The 16,052-nt window shown below is 41.0% G+C and overlaps 1 protein-coding gene across 18 annotated transcripts in view; it reads right to left on the reverse strand.

The window, feature by feature from the left end:
- BRSK2 (BR serine/threonine kinase 2) overlaps window positions 1-16,052 on the reverse strand; it is a 731,324-nt gene that overhangs the window by 194,994 nt on the left and 520,278 nt on the right. For all 18 annotated transcript variants that reach the window (XM_053285865.1, XM_053285871.1, XM_053285864.1 and 15 more), the window contains one exon: window positions 4,624-4,709. In XM_053285865.1, the coding sequence (XP_053141840.1) occupies window positions 4,624-4,709 (86 nt within the window). The remainder of the gene's footprint in view (window positions 1-4,623; window positions 4,710-16,052) is intronic.

Genomic DNA, 16,052 nt, shown 5'->3' on the forward strand with positions numbered 1-16,052 from the left:
TTACAACTTGACAATAACTATCATTCATCTGATGATCCCAAGATGTATTTCTCTGAGGCGCATTTTATTAACCCCATATTGCAGATGGATCAACTGAGGCTCAAAGATCCATGAGTGAACTGACAAATCCACACAACCATTCATTGATAGTATCAGGACTCAAACCTAGAATTCAGAACTAATATTTTCCAAAAGTAATCGGAAGCTTGATCAAAATCCAGTTTTCAAAATAATTGTATGATTTTGTTCCTTCTTCTCTGGTTACTGATTTTAGGATTCAGAGACACTCTAATGGTTCATAATGAGCAGGATGAACATAACCAGAGAAAACCCAAAAAGAAATAAACAGGGGTGCTGTGGCCATTCTCCTAGAGGGCCCCATGATCTTCACCAGGGGGAAAGTGGTTCCCTTTTATATTTCTGTAATTTCTTGGTCTTGAGTTCTGAAATTTGGCACAGATGTAGGACAGGCTAGCAGGACTCAAAGTATTGATTTTGAAGTGAATTGGTCAATTTGTTGATGTTTAATGATTTTTCTTAAACTTCAAAAAAGTCAATGTCCTATAAGTGGCTTCTTTCATGGAAGAAAATAACAAAAACTTCTGGAATTGAAGACCCCCATCTCCAGATGATCATTCCATCCCCATATGAAGGCCCTTTGCCCCTGGTGGCGCAGTGGTAAAACTGCTGCCCTGTAACCAGAAGGTTACAAGTTCGATCCTGACCAGGGGCTCAAGGTTGACTCAGCCTTCCATCCTTCCGAGGTCGGTAAAATGAGTACCCAGAATGTTGGGGGCAATATGCTAAATCATTGTAAACCGCTTAGAGAGCTCCGGCTATAGAGCGGTATATAAATGTAAGTGCTATTGCTAAGTAAGCGCTATAAAGAAGTGTGACATGCCCAACCCTTTACGTTTCCAGAATGGCTGGTAGGGATTTGCAGAATGTTTCGAGCTTGGAATGTTTTCACTTGAAACAGGCCATTGAGAGTGTTCCATTCTGAAACAGAATGCCCTTCAAATGAAGGGCTCATTCGAACTGGTTGTTCCAATGGAACATTCTGGGCATTTGCATTCCATGAAAATGACAGGAAAGTTCTGTTGGAACAACTTTTTGAGCCGGTTGTTCAGATAGAACGAGCCCTTCGTCTGAAGGGCATTCCATTTTGGAATGGAACACTCTCAAAGGCCCATTTGGAGTGAGAACGTTCCAAGCTCAGAATGTTCTGCATATCCCTAATGGCTGGGCTTAGAGTTCTGAAATTGGGCACACATGTAGTCCAAGATAGCAGGACTCTGTGTATTTTTATTTCAAGGAAACTGATCAATCATGTGATTGCAATAAAGCTGCTAGAAAAATCTCGGCATAGAGTACTTCACATCTAATGAATGTGGAACTGTTTCATTTGAACAAACTTTTGTTTATTTGTTTGTTTGTTTGTTTGTTTGTTTGTTTTTACAAATGCACTATGCTCAAGTTGGTTTGTGATCCAAAAGGTCTGCATGAGAACTGTGAAGCAAGGGGCATGTGTTGTGGTTTAAAATTTCCCCCTCTACTATATGCCCAAACAGTTTTTTGTTTGAAATGTGGATTAAGGGACATGTGTTGTGTCTGTTAGTTTGTGAATGGACAAGAAGCTGTGTGAATCCACTGGGACTTGCATAGTCATCTTCTTCTTTTGGCAAATGTGCTCTGGCCCACATCTGTGGGTTTGTGGTGAATGATCAAGAAGATGTACAGTATGGATCCTTTGGGGGTTGTGTAGTCTCTCCTCCTGCCCCCAAATGCACTCTGGCCCAGACCTGTGGGTTTATACACACAAAGAGAATGCTTATTTTTCAGGGGAGCCCCGTGAGCTCATTAGGTCCAGGGTCCAAAATTACCTAGCTGCACCTCTGAAAATACAACTGACAAGACACAAATACCATAGCTAATGATAAATCCCAGAGGGCTACTTGTGTTACAGTCTGAACCGATGCGGGTTTATACATTGTCTATGCACAATTAAATCAGTGGGCTTTGGCATGCCAAACTCTGCATATTATTGGACTGCTTCTTCTATTATGGAAACACACACACAAAAAGTCTTGTGGCATCTTAATGATTAACAAACATATAGTGGCATGAGCTTTTGTAGGGAGTGCTTACCAGCAGATGCTTCTTGCATCACAGCCAGTACTCACTGGCTAGGGTGACGGACATGGATGTAGGAAACCTTAATTCAAATCTGTAGTCAATTATGAAGCTCATTTGATAGCTTTGAGTATTTCTCTACCTCTCAGCATAACCTGCCTTGCAATAGGATTTGCAACCTTTTCCATACTTTAAAACATCTTGACAGAAGTCATTTGCATCCATTAATTCATATTAAATAGGCAGATATATAAGAATGAGCATTATTCAACATAGCAACATGGTGAGGCCAATTTAACTGTAGCCAAGTGGCAATCATATTCAAATGATACAGCTTGGTTGACCTTCAAGGCCTAGTCACTAAGTCTAGAAGGACTCAAGATTGTATGCCTTTAATTTCTGAGTAAGAAATTAAATTCTGTTATTAGTTTTTTTTAAACCTAGCTCTTTGGCAGGTCTTAGCTACTCATCTTCAGAACAGCCTCCTACTGGAGGATGAATACTAGAATAATTTCAAAATAATCGGTTACTGCTACCTGCCCTTTTCCTGACTACATGCCAGCCAGGATATGCACCGCCCGCCCGCCTGCCCGTGTACACACACACACACACACACACACCCACACACACCATAACAACTGCTTCCACTAATTCTACCCTGAACTCTTGAAACTATCTTATTGGGTAAGAATTCATCGCTTTGGTTGTATGGTCCATGTGGGATTATTACATCCATTCAACACTCTTTCTTTGGCTCAGCAAATCTACTCTTACGGGGTGAGGTTAAAAGGGTTACCTTTAGCAAAAGTTTAATAAAGAAAATAAACACACTTCTCACTTCTTTGTTGGCAATGTCATTAGAAACTTGAAAATAACATTTTGTTCCCTTCTATGTTTAGCCTTTCCCATTTTCAAATAATTCCTCCTTATCCATAATATGCAATTAAATATACATAATATAATATACAATTCAGATTAAAATGAATTGTCTGGCAATAAATTCAACCTTTCTGGCTTCCTCCTACTAAACCTGGGAGGTAAGGAGACAAACCCTATAGTCCAGATTCACTGCCTGGTGGTGGCAATGCTCTGGAAATAAGCTATGCATATATGGACCCACCACAATATCCCTAGTGTGAATGTGTTACCTGAGCCTGTGTCTGAGCCCAGTGAAAGTTTTAGGTACCTTTCCCCCTCAGAAGCAAAAGGGGTTGTGATTGTCTTGAGAGAGTATTCTTCACGATGAGAAATTTCCCATACTTTTTGTCCAAGCCCCTCTCCCTTCCCCACCAATGAGTTCCATGAGTGCACCTACCTGGTTGTCTGTTTACTGCTCCCTAACTCCAGATACATTCCACTCCCTTGTGTTACACTGGGGCAGATGAGAGATTGGCTCCCTTAGTATTTTTTTCTTGCAGATTTTTGTTAAACTGGTGCATCTGCAGGATACCCTGGGTCTGCCCGGACCTCTCACACGCAGGTGCTGCAGTTAACATTTCCAGCTCTTTCCGAAACAGACTTTACATTATTGTAAAGTCAGCAGAGAGAGAGCAAATCACTGGATAGGATCCGAAGTACCTCTTATGCTAATAGAAGGAATATACATTTGCACAACTTCTCCTTTCTCCTTCAGCCTTCCCTGCCCCGTACTAGCTTGTTCTACAGATTTTCAGGGGGAGCAAGGGACTGCTGTAGAAAAAAGCAGGCAAGGAAATCTGTTTGCAAGAGCTTCCTCCCATTTACACTCCTTAAGAGCCAACCCATGACTATTATTTTTTTGGTAGACCAATAAAAATCTTGAATATGTCAACTGAGTTTGGAATTTTAATTACTTTTTGAACACAAAAACAGGATCCCATTCAAATTCTAGAGGATTTTAAAGACTAAGAGTTTTATTAGGTGATCAGTTGTGGAGTCTATTGGATTTGAATTTGGGTGACCCAGTTTCAAACGACAATACAGCCGTAGACTCACTAAGTGGCCTTGCACAACTCATGCTCTGTTAGCCTCACTTCTCAGTGTCGAAAGTGACCATAATTATGGCTGCACCAAGTGATCTTCTGCTTTAACAACCATGATTTCGGAGGGGAGGTCAGGAATCTCTCCCCCTGCCCCTTCTTCAATTGGAAATTCTTTTTCTAAATGGATATTTGTATGTTTTAATTGTTAAAATTTCTTGGTTTGTTTTATTACTGTAAACTGCCTAGAAACTTCAGTAGTGGGTGGTATGCAAATATGTCAAATAAAATAAATAAATAAATAAATAATATCCTACCCGGTACTATTGTTTTCCTGCTCTTGCTTTACTATTCATTTCCTCTACTGCTTCTTCCTGGATTAGTTACATGGGTAATCCCATGCAACGGGGTGAATGGTGATGCTAGGGATGTACATATAATTTAATCAAATTAAACATGTAAACTGCTGGAACTTCCCCAACTATTCCATATTTCTATTCTCCCACTTCCTATAGAAATGAGTAATACCTACAAATATTTTTTGTTTTCGTAAACATCGTGCAGCTTTAAAACATGGGGGTGTTCTATCAACTTCAGGATGGCTATTTCTCGCTCCACCTGGAAAGATAGAGAAGAAGGGGTGGGGGGAAAGGAAAGATTAGAAGCTGTGTCTTAGATTATATTAAGTTATTAACCTGTTGCCCCCAATGCCCACCTCCTATCTACCACAGATCTTCCAATCATGGAGAAAAAACATTCAGGAAATAACACAATATAATAATAGAAGCAATAATATCTATGCATTTTTGCTGACAATTTTATTGAACTTCCAGATAAACAATTTTATTACACTTCCAGACAAACCTATATATCAGCCTTGCAATATTTACAAAGACAATTGCTTTTATTTTTGCAATAAATCAAAAATTATTTCAAAATCTACCATACCATTAAAACATTGAAAAATATGTTCATGTTCCTTCCAGAACTAAATCAGCTGATTCCATTTCAAACAGAAATTATCTGTTAGAATCATGGGCCCTGCTAACTAATTTAACATTTGATCATTTTTTCTATAAATGCTACATCCTGTCTCCTAAGTAATTAGGATCTTACCTCCAGGACTATTATTTCTTTCCAAAGTTATGTTAAACATATTTTACTTTTAAAAACATTTATATCCTGCTTTTCCATTCCAGAATGAAACACTCAAGATGGCTAACACCAAGTTACTATAAAGCAAAGCAATTTTAAACAAGAAAAACACTAAACAGGCAAAGAATGGCAGAAAAAAAACAGTAACCAAGATGAGAGAGAGCAGGTATGGTCAATTCATACATCATTCAGACCAAAGAACTGCCATGTCTCCATTTGGTATTGGAGCACCATTTGCCCAGCCTCCGCATATCCCACAAGGCATGATGGTGCCATGGGGGATTCCTCCATCCGACGGGTGCTCTAGGCACCTGTCTCTGTCACACGAACCCAGCAGCTGGGTTAAGAGAGCACTTGCTCCCTTAACCTTGGCTAAGAGTTGGGCTCAAGAACGGGGTTAGGCAGAGCTGGAGTGCCAGGATCCACACGGATCCCAGCTCTCCACACAAGCAGCCTAGCCCAGGCTAGGCTGCTTGTGAGAATAGGCTCTTTGTATAACTTTAGTAATTGTTAAAGTACACTTTAAAAACTGGGCTGTTATCTAAGTTTAGAGCCATCCCCATGAGCTAAATCTCAGGGCAAGTTGGCCCTGAGATTGTCTATTTCATTCACTCACACAACAATTCTGTGAAGTAGATTTGTATAATTCTCTGTTCTAAAGTAGGGAACTGTGGCTGACAGTAACCTGCCCCAGGCTGCTTAATAAATCCACTGAGGAAAGAAAGCCAGAGTATTTTCATCCAATTCCAATGCTCAATGCACAGATCACTCTATAATTATTTTAGCTGCTGTACAATTCCCTTAAATAAATAGGTCCCAGCAATATATGTTGCTTATTGCTCAAAATTTTCAAGCATAACTTTTATATCACCAGTAAATAATTAATAAGAATGAGTACTCAAAAGATTTCATCTTCATAGGTACCACCATAGATATGCTAGTAACATGAGGAAAGGTATGCTAGTAACATGAGAAAAGATATGCTAGTAACAATGAGGAAAGGCTCCTATGGGGGTTTGGGGAGAAGGTTAAAACATTTTTAAAAATAACTTCAGCCACATTTTGACTGAGTACATCTAGCAATGCAGCCCCTGGTGGTGCAGTGGTAAAACTGCCACCCTGTAACCAGAAGGTTACAAGTTTGATCCTGACCAGGGGCTCAAGGTTGACTCAGCCTTCCATCCTTCTGAGGTCGGTAAAATGAGTACCCAGAATGTTGGGGGCAATATGCTAAAATCATTGTAAACCGCTTAGAGAGCTTTGGCTATAGAGCGGTATATAAATGTAAGTGCTATTGCTATTGCTATATTGCTAACAGACTTGTGCTTTTTGCCTACCATACTGTTCAAATCCTATATCTTTCATATCTGGACAGTTCTCATCAAAGAATTGACCTCACTAGCTTGGATTTGCTTTAAGGACATTTTCTTTTTAAAGCAAACAAAAAACCTAGTTTATATTCAGGATTATTTTCCTGGAATCAATTCTCCCATCTACCTTCTCAGGAAAAAAAGAGCTACCCAATTGCAAGATAGTTTGCCAAAATAAAAGTGACGGGCTGCTGTCGAGATGCAATACCTTTCTAATGACCCATGGCAGTTCAGCCTATTTGCATTCATTCTACCCTCCCTCCAAGGTCAGATCAGTTCAGAGAAAAGATGGTTGTTCGCTGCTTGCCCTATTGCTGAATTTTCTCTTTGGGCTCTAGCCCAAGCTTCTGTTTGCCTGCCCCATGGAACTGAACTCCATCTTCAACAGACTTGGTACAGATCCCACTGAATCCATCTGGATGTCAAACACCAGGTACTTTGAAAAATAGTATTACCTGTTATTCCTTTTATATATCCATTTATGATAAGGTTTCTCATCAGTTTTACAACAGAAAGAAGAGAAAGAATAGGAGGTTGAAAGAAAGAGAGGAACAGAGAAGGGGTAACTCTTGACAGTCACATTGCCATTTGAGCAGGCTGATGGAATCAAGCAAAAGGGCCAGTGGACATCTCATAACCTTATGGAGTAGCACTTATGTGTCATATTTGTACCACTCCTAGGGTTATGTAAATGGAATTATCCCATTTTATCCTCACAACTCATCTTTGAATGAAATCAGGCTGAGAAAAAATGATTAGTCTGACCTAGAGCACCTAACAAGCTTTATGGCTAGCAAGAATTTGAACCTGTAATCCCCACATCCAAATCCAATGCATGTCAGTGCATCATACTAGGTCTAAAGCAGGGCCCTCCTGAAGATACTGGCCAACATTTCCCATAATCCCTGATGGTTGGCCACTGTGTTTGAGGCTTATGGGAACTATAGTCCAAAAACAGCTGGAGGGGCAAAGTTGAGCAGTCCTGGTCTAAAGGAATGGTCACTACGGCAAAACCTATAAGGCAGAGAGATGAGATGGAGATGATGATGCTCAAATATCAGAACCGGTCCATACACTGTATATGCAACAAGATGGGAGGAATAAGCATTGGGTAGGTGTACATTCTCATATAGTTATTAATAGTTCATACTGAACTATTAATATGAACCAAAGCATACACGTGGAAATCCTTATACAAGAAGGTCCTGCTCTATCCTTCGCTTTTTGTGGTGGTTGACTTATATGAATGGAGACTCCTTATGTGGGCATTTATGCACATATGCTCTGGTTTACATTCACAGTTCTATATATGGTAGAAATGGCACATCAACTTGATGCTCATTCTCATGCATTACTTTATCTAACACACTGAAGTTATGTGGAAGCCAGCCCTCAGAAGTCCATTAAACCAAAACCACAGATCTAACTGAATGATCAATCTGAGAAATATCGACCTCTCCCTAAACATTCATAAACTGCCAGCTAGAACCAGGACGATATGATATTGCCTCCTAGCAAGCATATGTATTGCAATTAACAAGTGCTGTATGGAAGGGGGCTACATAAATGTTACAGCCACAAACTGGTAACTGCCAGCAAGACCAGAGTGGTGAGTGACTGAAACTCTCCCTACCACCATGCATCATTTAGTTTATTATTATTATTTTAAAAATAATTTTAGAGGTTGCATACTTTTTTGTTTTACCACTGAAGAGAGAAGTGGCCATGTATTCTTTTCAAATGAATTAAGTACTGATCACCAATGAATCTACTCGCTCTCTCCCCCCTCCACTGGTTACACAAAATTTGACTAACATTTTTCTTTTCTGATCTACATGTATGGAGAGCATATGTAGTCCCCTGGAGACTGCACATTTCCCCTCCCTGATCCTAGAGCATGCCACACACCCTCTCTCTCTCTCTCTCTTTTTTTGTGGTGGTGGTGGTGGGGAAGTATTCAGGCCCACCCTTCATCAATAAGGGCAATTCCCACATTGTACATTGTGGGGAGGGGGGGGAAGATGTATGCCACTGAAACTAGATATTGGCCAGTGCTATATTCTCCTTAAGAATAAAACTAGAGGTTTTCTCTCTCTTTTTGTCTGAAAAGGCCTTCAGCACTCTGGAGATTCATTGCTTTTGAAAAACCCCTGCTGTTGATGGTTGTGGCAACATGTCCAGCCTAAGTGAGTGATGTGATGCTAGCGCTCTCTCAGGGTGCTTTTTAGTTACTGTCCAAAAGCTTAAGATGTACGGGCATACAAAAGCAGAGATTTATGGCTTAAATAGCTCAGACAAAGGCCACAGTAACAGTATTTTCTGATTTACTTTCAATAGCAAGAAGAAATAGATAACAAAACAAATCATCAGTTGCTGCAACACAGCAGTTTATGCTGGGATCCACACACTTTAATTAGTTACTAGTTGATCCGGTGCAGAGCATCTGTGCCCCTAGTTCTCCCTGTCTCTCTTCCCCTTCATTTCCCCCCTCCCTTCAGCCCCAGTCTGTTCTCTCCCCCTGCTTCAGCTCCAGTCCGTTCTCCCCCTCCCAGTCTGCTTTCCACCGCTGGCCGGCCTGACCGGCGCCTTCCCTTGCTGGCTGGCCTGGTCAGCTCTTTCCCTCCCCACCTGCCAGCCGCCACCATTTTCTCCCCTGTCCCCGTCACTATCCAGGCAGTTGCTCACGAACTCTTGTAAGAGCTGCCACACATGGGATTAGTGATGAGTACGCCTTGGAGGAAAAAAAATGTGTGTGTGTGTGTGTGTGTATCTCATACAGTTATTAGGACCAACCAAAATGAAACAGAGGCTGCATTCACATGTAACACGGAACCATGGGTCTAATGGACACACAGTTCTACTCCTCACCCCACCCCATTCTCCTGTCCAAATTGGGATGTAATGGAGAGCACTCTCTCTGCAGTCAGTGAGACTGCAGAGAAGAGAGGGACTGGCTGTGCGGGCTTCCTTCTGGCATGAAGTACAGCCCACACAGCCAATCACAGCCGGAGAGAGGAACTTCTTCCTAAACTCCAGCTGAAGGGAACTCAGCCTCCGGTTCCAAATTTGGATGCAACGTAGGCTGTGTTTAACCTCGGGTTGGAGTGACGAAACTCACTACAACCCAAAGGTTTAGATTGAAGTTTTTTAAAAACCCAAAACTTCTGGTTGTTCCCCTCGTGGAAGAGGAGTTGCACACATTTAGAAGTAATGGTAAGACAACCTCCAGCCCCTTAAACTCCAGTTCCACATTACACATGAATGTGGCCAGAATCTTGAGCAGTAAAGGGCCATTTCACCAGGTTCAGCTTTCCACCTGCATGCACACAAAGTTTTACTTTTCTTACCATCCAACCTGATGAAGAATTTTCAGAACCTAAAAACTAGCTGCTCAAGATTTTGTGTAATTTTGATTGGTTCTAAAAATGTATTGCTAGAATGTGGCTTTTGGGGGGTTTTCCGTTCTGGCTTACAACTTTCTAACATTTTAAAAAAACATTAATTAATGTAAGTGAGAGGCATATCTGCGGAAAATAGAGCCCGGGGCAAGCACTGAAATTGCACCCCTGTCCAAACATCTGACAAATGCAAACTGCTTTGTTCCAGTAGGGTGGGGGAAAGTAACTTGGAAGGGAAATACAAAAACAAGCCCACCTCCCACACAAAATCAGCACAAGGTTCCTGTAAGAATTCAGCAATAAACTGGGTTTTCCAACAGTCCCCAAAATTGTCGCCTCCCTATTGACTGAGCAATCCATGATTGATCCCTACAGGGAGCATAATTCATTACAGTAGAGGTTTTCAAATGTGTGCCCTCTGATGTTGCTGGACTACAGCTCCCATCATCCACAGCAAGAAAACCACTGTGGGGGATAGATGTTGTAGTCCAACACATGGGGACCCATGTCTGAGAATGCCCTGCACTCAACAACCGAGAAACAAAGAAATAATAATAATTATTATTATTTATTTACACAGTCAGACAGGTGTTATTGACTGGTTTGTTTTATCCAGACATTGAGTCCTTCCCAAGGACCTGGGATGCCAGAATTTTATTGTCAATGTTGTTGCTGTTGTTATAGATATCGTCGCAGAATATAGGCTGTTCCCAGTAAAGCTGCTTTTTGTAATTGGCTGATGGTGATTTCTGTGGCCCCTATGGTGTTGAGGTGCTCTTCAAGGTCTTTTGGAACTGCACCCAGGGCGCCAATGACCACTGGGATTATTTTGGTCTTTTTCTGCCACAGCCTTTCAATTTCAATTTGTAGATGTTTGTATTTTATGATTTTTTTCCCTATTTCTTTTTCTTCTATTCTGCTATCCCCTGGTATTGCTATGTTGATTATTTTAACTTGTTTTTCTTTCTTCTCGACTACAGTTATATCTGGTGTATTGTGTGGCAGATGTTTGTCTGTTTGTAGTCGGAAGTCCCATAATATTTTTACATCTTCATTTTTTTCAACTTTTTCAGTTTTTCTTCAACTTTTTCAATTTTATGTGCCACCAGTTTTTGGCTACAGGTAGCTTGTATTTTTTGCAGATGTTCCAGTGTATCATCTCTGCTACCTTGTCATACCTTTGATTGTAGTCAGTCTGTGTGATCTTTTTACAACAGCTGATTAGGTGGTCCACGGTTTCATCTGCTTCTTTACAAAGGCGGCACTTGCTGTTTGTTGTTGACTTTTCTACTTTGGCTCTTATTGCATTTCTTCTTAGTGCCTGTTCTTGTGCAGCCATTATCAAACCCTCTGTTTCTTTCTTCAAGTTGCCATTCTTAAGCCATTGCCAGGTCTTGGTGATTTCTGATTTTCCACTTATATTGTGCAAATATTGACCATGCAGGGGCTTATTTTCCCATTTTTCTGCTCGGTTCTTGACTTGTTCTTTCTTGTAGGCCTGCTTTGTTTCATTGGTGTTGAATAGTTTCTTGTTATTGACCATTTTAAGTGCATCTTCTTCACTTTCCTTGATATATTCTTCAAGGCCTCTTTTCTCCTCCTCTGCTGTTTGGTGGACTTGCAGCATTCCTCTTCCACCTGAGCTGCAAGGGAGGTATAGCCTATCGACATCACTGCGGGGGTGCAGAGCATGATTGATGGTCATTATTGTCCTGGTCTTACGATCTAGCGTCTCTAGCTCTGCCTGGGTCCAGTCTATTATTCCTGCAGTGTATCTGATAACAGGTATAGCCCAGATGTTTATGGCTTGTATGGTGTTCCCGCCATTGAGTTTGGACTTGAGGATTTTTCTAACTCTCCTGATGTATTCACTTCCCATTTTTCTTTTAACTTCAGTGTGTGCAATGTTATCAGCCTGTAGAATACCCAAGTATTTGTAATATTTTTTTCTTCCAGGTTCTTGATGTTGCTTCCATTGGGCAGTTCTATTCCTTCTGTTTTTCTTATTTCCCCTCTGTTCATTATTAATGCAGCACACTTGTCTAGTCCAAACTCCATTGCTATATTGCTACTGAATATATGGACAGTGTTTAGCAGTGATTCGATTTCTGACTGGGACTTTCCATATTATTATTATTATTATTATTATTATTATTATTATTATTATTATTAATAATAATTTGATTTCTATACCATCCTTCCAAAAATGGCTCAGGGCAGCTTACACAGAGAAATAATAAATAAATAATATGGCTCCCTGTCCTCAAAGGGCTCACATTATTTTAAAAAACCAAGATAAACACCAGTAACAGTCACTGGAAGTACTGTGCTGGGGGTGGATAGGGCCAGTTACTCTCCCCCTGCTAATTAAAGAGAATCACCATGGTAAAAGGTGCCTCTTTGCCCAGTTAGCAGGGGATAATTACTTTGACATTTATTTTTTACATTTGTATTCGACTCTTCTTCTAAGGAGCTCTGGGTGGCATATAAGGTCTCCCACATTTTAGTCTCAAACTTGAAAGGAAGACCCTCAAAAACATTCAAAAACCTGATTCCCACATACACCCTGAAATAAAAGGTAAAGGTAAAGTTTGCAGCTAAGTCAATTTCTACTCCTGCTACCCACAGAGCCCTGTTTTTTTCATTTGTTTACCAAAGAGGGGTTTACCAACCCTGAAGTGGTACAGTCCAATCTTTCATCTCAGGGCTGTACCACATCATTTTAATGAATACGTAGGCTAGAGCTGCAGCGGGCTAACACATAAAGTCCAGAGTGGAGGACTAGTTCTCCCTGGAAAAAAGGCCTATTTCCCCAGCAGAATGGGCTTCAAAATGGCATTTTTTTAAAAAAATTATTTGTTAAATTTATACCCCGCCTTTCATTAAGAAAATCCCAAGGCAACTCACAATAAAATTTAAAAACAAGATTATAAAAAAGACACATTAAAATATTGAGCTAAAAATATAAAAACAAATCTGATTTTAAAAAATTAAAACAAGCATAAAAACAGTATAAAATACAAGAAGCAGCAGTGGAGACAATCATATAAAAGCCTGGGTAAAAAGCCACGATTTGACATGCTTTCTAAAAACTGTGATGGAGACTGAGGAGCGGATACCCACCGGGAGAGCATTCCAGAGTCTGGGAGCAGCAACAGAGAAGTGCACGACAACCTAGCCTCCCTCACTGTCGGCACCTGGAGCAGAGCCCCCTCAGATGATCTCGTCAAGCGGGCAGCAACCCTTGGGAGCAGAGTGATTTGAATCACTCTGATTCAGATTGAATTGGGGGATTTGCTTTGACCCCTAATCGGGCCCCCTATTTTATGGTGATTCAATGTCAAATCTGCAAATTGCCCCGATTCAAGCCAAATCAATTCACTTTCTAATCAAATTGCACATCCCTAGTGAGCAGTGGACCCTGATTGCAGCCTCAGAACCTGATGATAGAACTTCCAAAAGTTAATTGTCTGATAGCATTCCTAATAGTGATTTGGACCTGCCCATTTCAAGAAATTTTCAGTGCGAGACCTTAAAAAGTGCCTTAAATCAGTGGTGTATGTGAATTAGCCAGTGGAGTCTCCCCTTTAGGGCCAAATGGGGACAGGTCATCCCAAGAAAAAAAGATAGACAGAAATTAAATTAAATATTTAATTGTATAAAATCAATTTTTAAAAGATTCCTGTGTTACTTTAATCACTGACTATTTAATCCTAGTTTTTATTTTGGTTTTCCATTGCTTCTCTCATGTCAGAATCACGTGTCTAGGCTCTTGTTGGCAGAAGAAGAGACCTGCAGATTGCAGATCACAGGACAAGGTTTCTTTGCTCCAGTCTTCTCAATGCAGGGAGGACCAAATTGGCTTCTCTTGTCTTGGCCACCTCTGGGCAGAAAAAGTCCCATGGAAATTGCTCAGTTAGCAAATGATCAGCAAATAGAAATGTTCAGCAAACAGGAATTTTCAGTCAATCACATAAAGCACAATGGCATAAAGTAATCTTTGGCAGGGCCAGCCCCTAAGATACTAGGGATTTACACGGAATAACATTTGCATTCCGAGCTCAGAATGGAATGCAAATTCCTGGAATGTTCTGTTGGAACAACTGGTTGTACTAGTTGAGTGCCATTCTGAGTGCCATTTTGGACTCCGAAATGGTGCTCTTCTGACCTCTGTGCATGCACAGCAACCATGTGCGTGGTGGTGTTGACCATGCAAATGGCTGCCATGTGAGCCCAGAAGAGTGGTATTTTGGAGTCCAACATGGCAATCTGAATGCTTGTAACATTCCGACTCAGAACAGAGTAGTTCCATTCCAAGCTCGGAACAGGCCCTTCATTTGAAGAGTGTTCTGTTCCGAGCTTGGAACACTCGAAACAGCCCTGTTTTAAGTTGGAATGTTATGAGCTCGGAACGTTCTGCACATCCCTGTCAGATACTCCTTCAGATACAACTTCTCTCTAATTGGTCAACTGTGAGGTCTGGGCCATGCACAGAGATCAATGGTCATATTGGGAAGAAGAGGCACAGTTCTAAAGAGCAGATTATTCCCCTCCCCTTTTGTTTTGCTGTTTCTAGACACAGCAAAGGGACCTGGCTCCAGTGGATGGAATTCAAGGTAAGTAGGCCTAGGCTAGTATGCCTTTATTTTCAAATTTGTGTTCTAGATAGTGTTGGCAATGCCACTGAAGCTATTACTGCAGGATCTGTCGCCTCCCCCCATATTTTTCACTACATTAACCCAGTGGAAGGGCCTGCCTGGCTCCTGTAACAGGAAGCTCAGTGGGTGAATTACACAAGGTACTAGGCCTTGCCTAGTCCACTTAGGCCTTTATTTTCAAATTTGTATTCCAGTTAGTGTTGGCAACTCCTGCTGAAGCTATTCTTATAGGATTCCCACCCACCCCCTCTGCAGCCAATGTTTTTAACAATATTAATATAGGGGTAGGGCCTGCCTGCTTCTCAAAGCAGTTTACATAGCAAAAGGTATGAGAAAATTGTTCTCTGTCTCCCCAGGAAACTCTCCCCAAAAAAGAGTGTAGTGGTTGTTGTTTTAAACAAAGCCTTGATCTATGCTTATAACAGTAGTACATACAGATATCATTTAAATATTGTCTGTTTTTATAAGCTTCCAGTAGAATAAAACATCCACCTTGTTTCTCTGTTCTGCAAAGGCTTAGAGACTCAAAACCAAGAATTACAAATTCTCCCTTCCTTCACCAATAATACATTATTTTGTAGTCTGTTCTTTTTTGTTACATCAAAATAAGATTTCAGAGAATGACTCATGGGGAAGCGCTCACCTAGTAGAGGGCAATTTGATCATTAGGGATATAGAGAGATGGGTTTGTGACCCGTATGTTGACCCTGTGGTGACTTGCCTGCCTGGTGCCAGGCAGGAGTCAGGTGTTATGGTGCACGTCAGTACGAACAATGTTGGAAAATGAAGTCAGGAGGTCTCAGAGCCAAATTTAGGTTGCTAGGTAGCATATTGAAATCCAGGATCCCAGGATAGTGTTATATGAAGTGCTACCTAGTCCATGTGCATGGCCACCAAGACAGGTGGAGCTGAGGAGTCTTAATGTATGGCTGAGAGGTAGTGCCAGGGAGAGTGGTTTAGTTTTGTTAGGCACTGGGATACATTTTGGGGCAAAGTCTGTACAAAAGGGACGGGCTGTACTTTGTATAGTTCTGGTCATCATATCTTAAGAAGGAAGTTGTAGAACTGGAAAATGTACAGAAGAGGGCAACCAAGTTGATCAGGGGCCTGGAGCACCTTCCTTATGAGCCAAGGCTACAGCATCTGGAGCTCTTTACCTTGGAAGAGAGGTGACTACGGGGAGACATGATCGAGGTGTATAAAATTATGCATGGAGTGGACAGGGTGCATAGAGAGAAATTTTTCTCCCTCTCACATAACACTAGAACTAGAGGTCATCCCATGAAACTGATTGCCAAGAAATTTAGATCCGACAAAAGGAAGTACTTTTTCTCACAACACACAATTAATCTATGGAATTCTCCAAAACTGCCTGGAGTT

This window comes from Hemicordylus capensis, chromosome 1 (genome assembly GCF_027244095.1).
Source record: "Hemicordylus capensis ecotype Gifberg chromosome 1, rHemCap1.1.pri, whole genome shotgun sequence".
NCBI lineage: Eukaryota > Metazoa > Chordata > Lepidosauria > Squamata > Cordylidae > Hemicordylus > Hemicordylus capensis.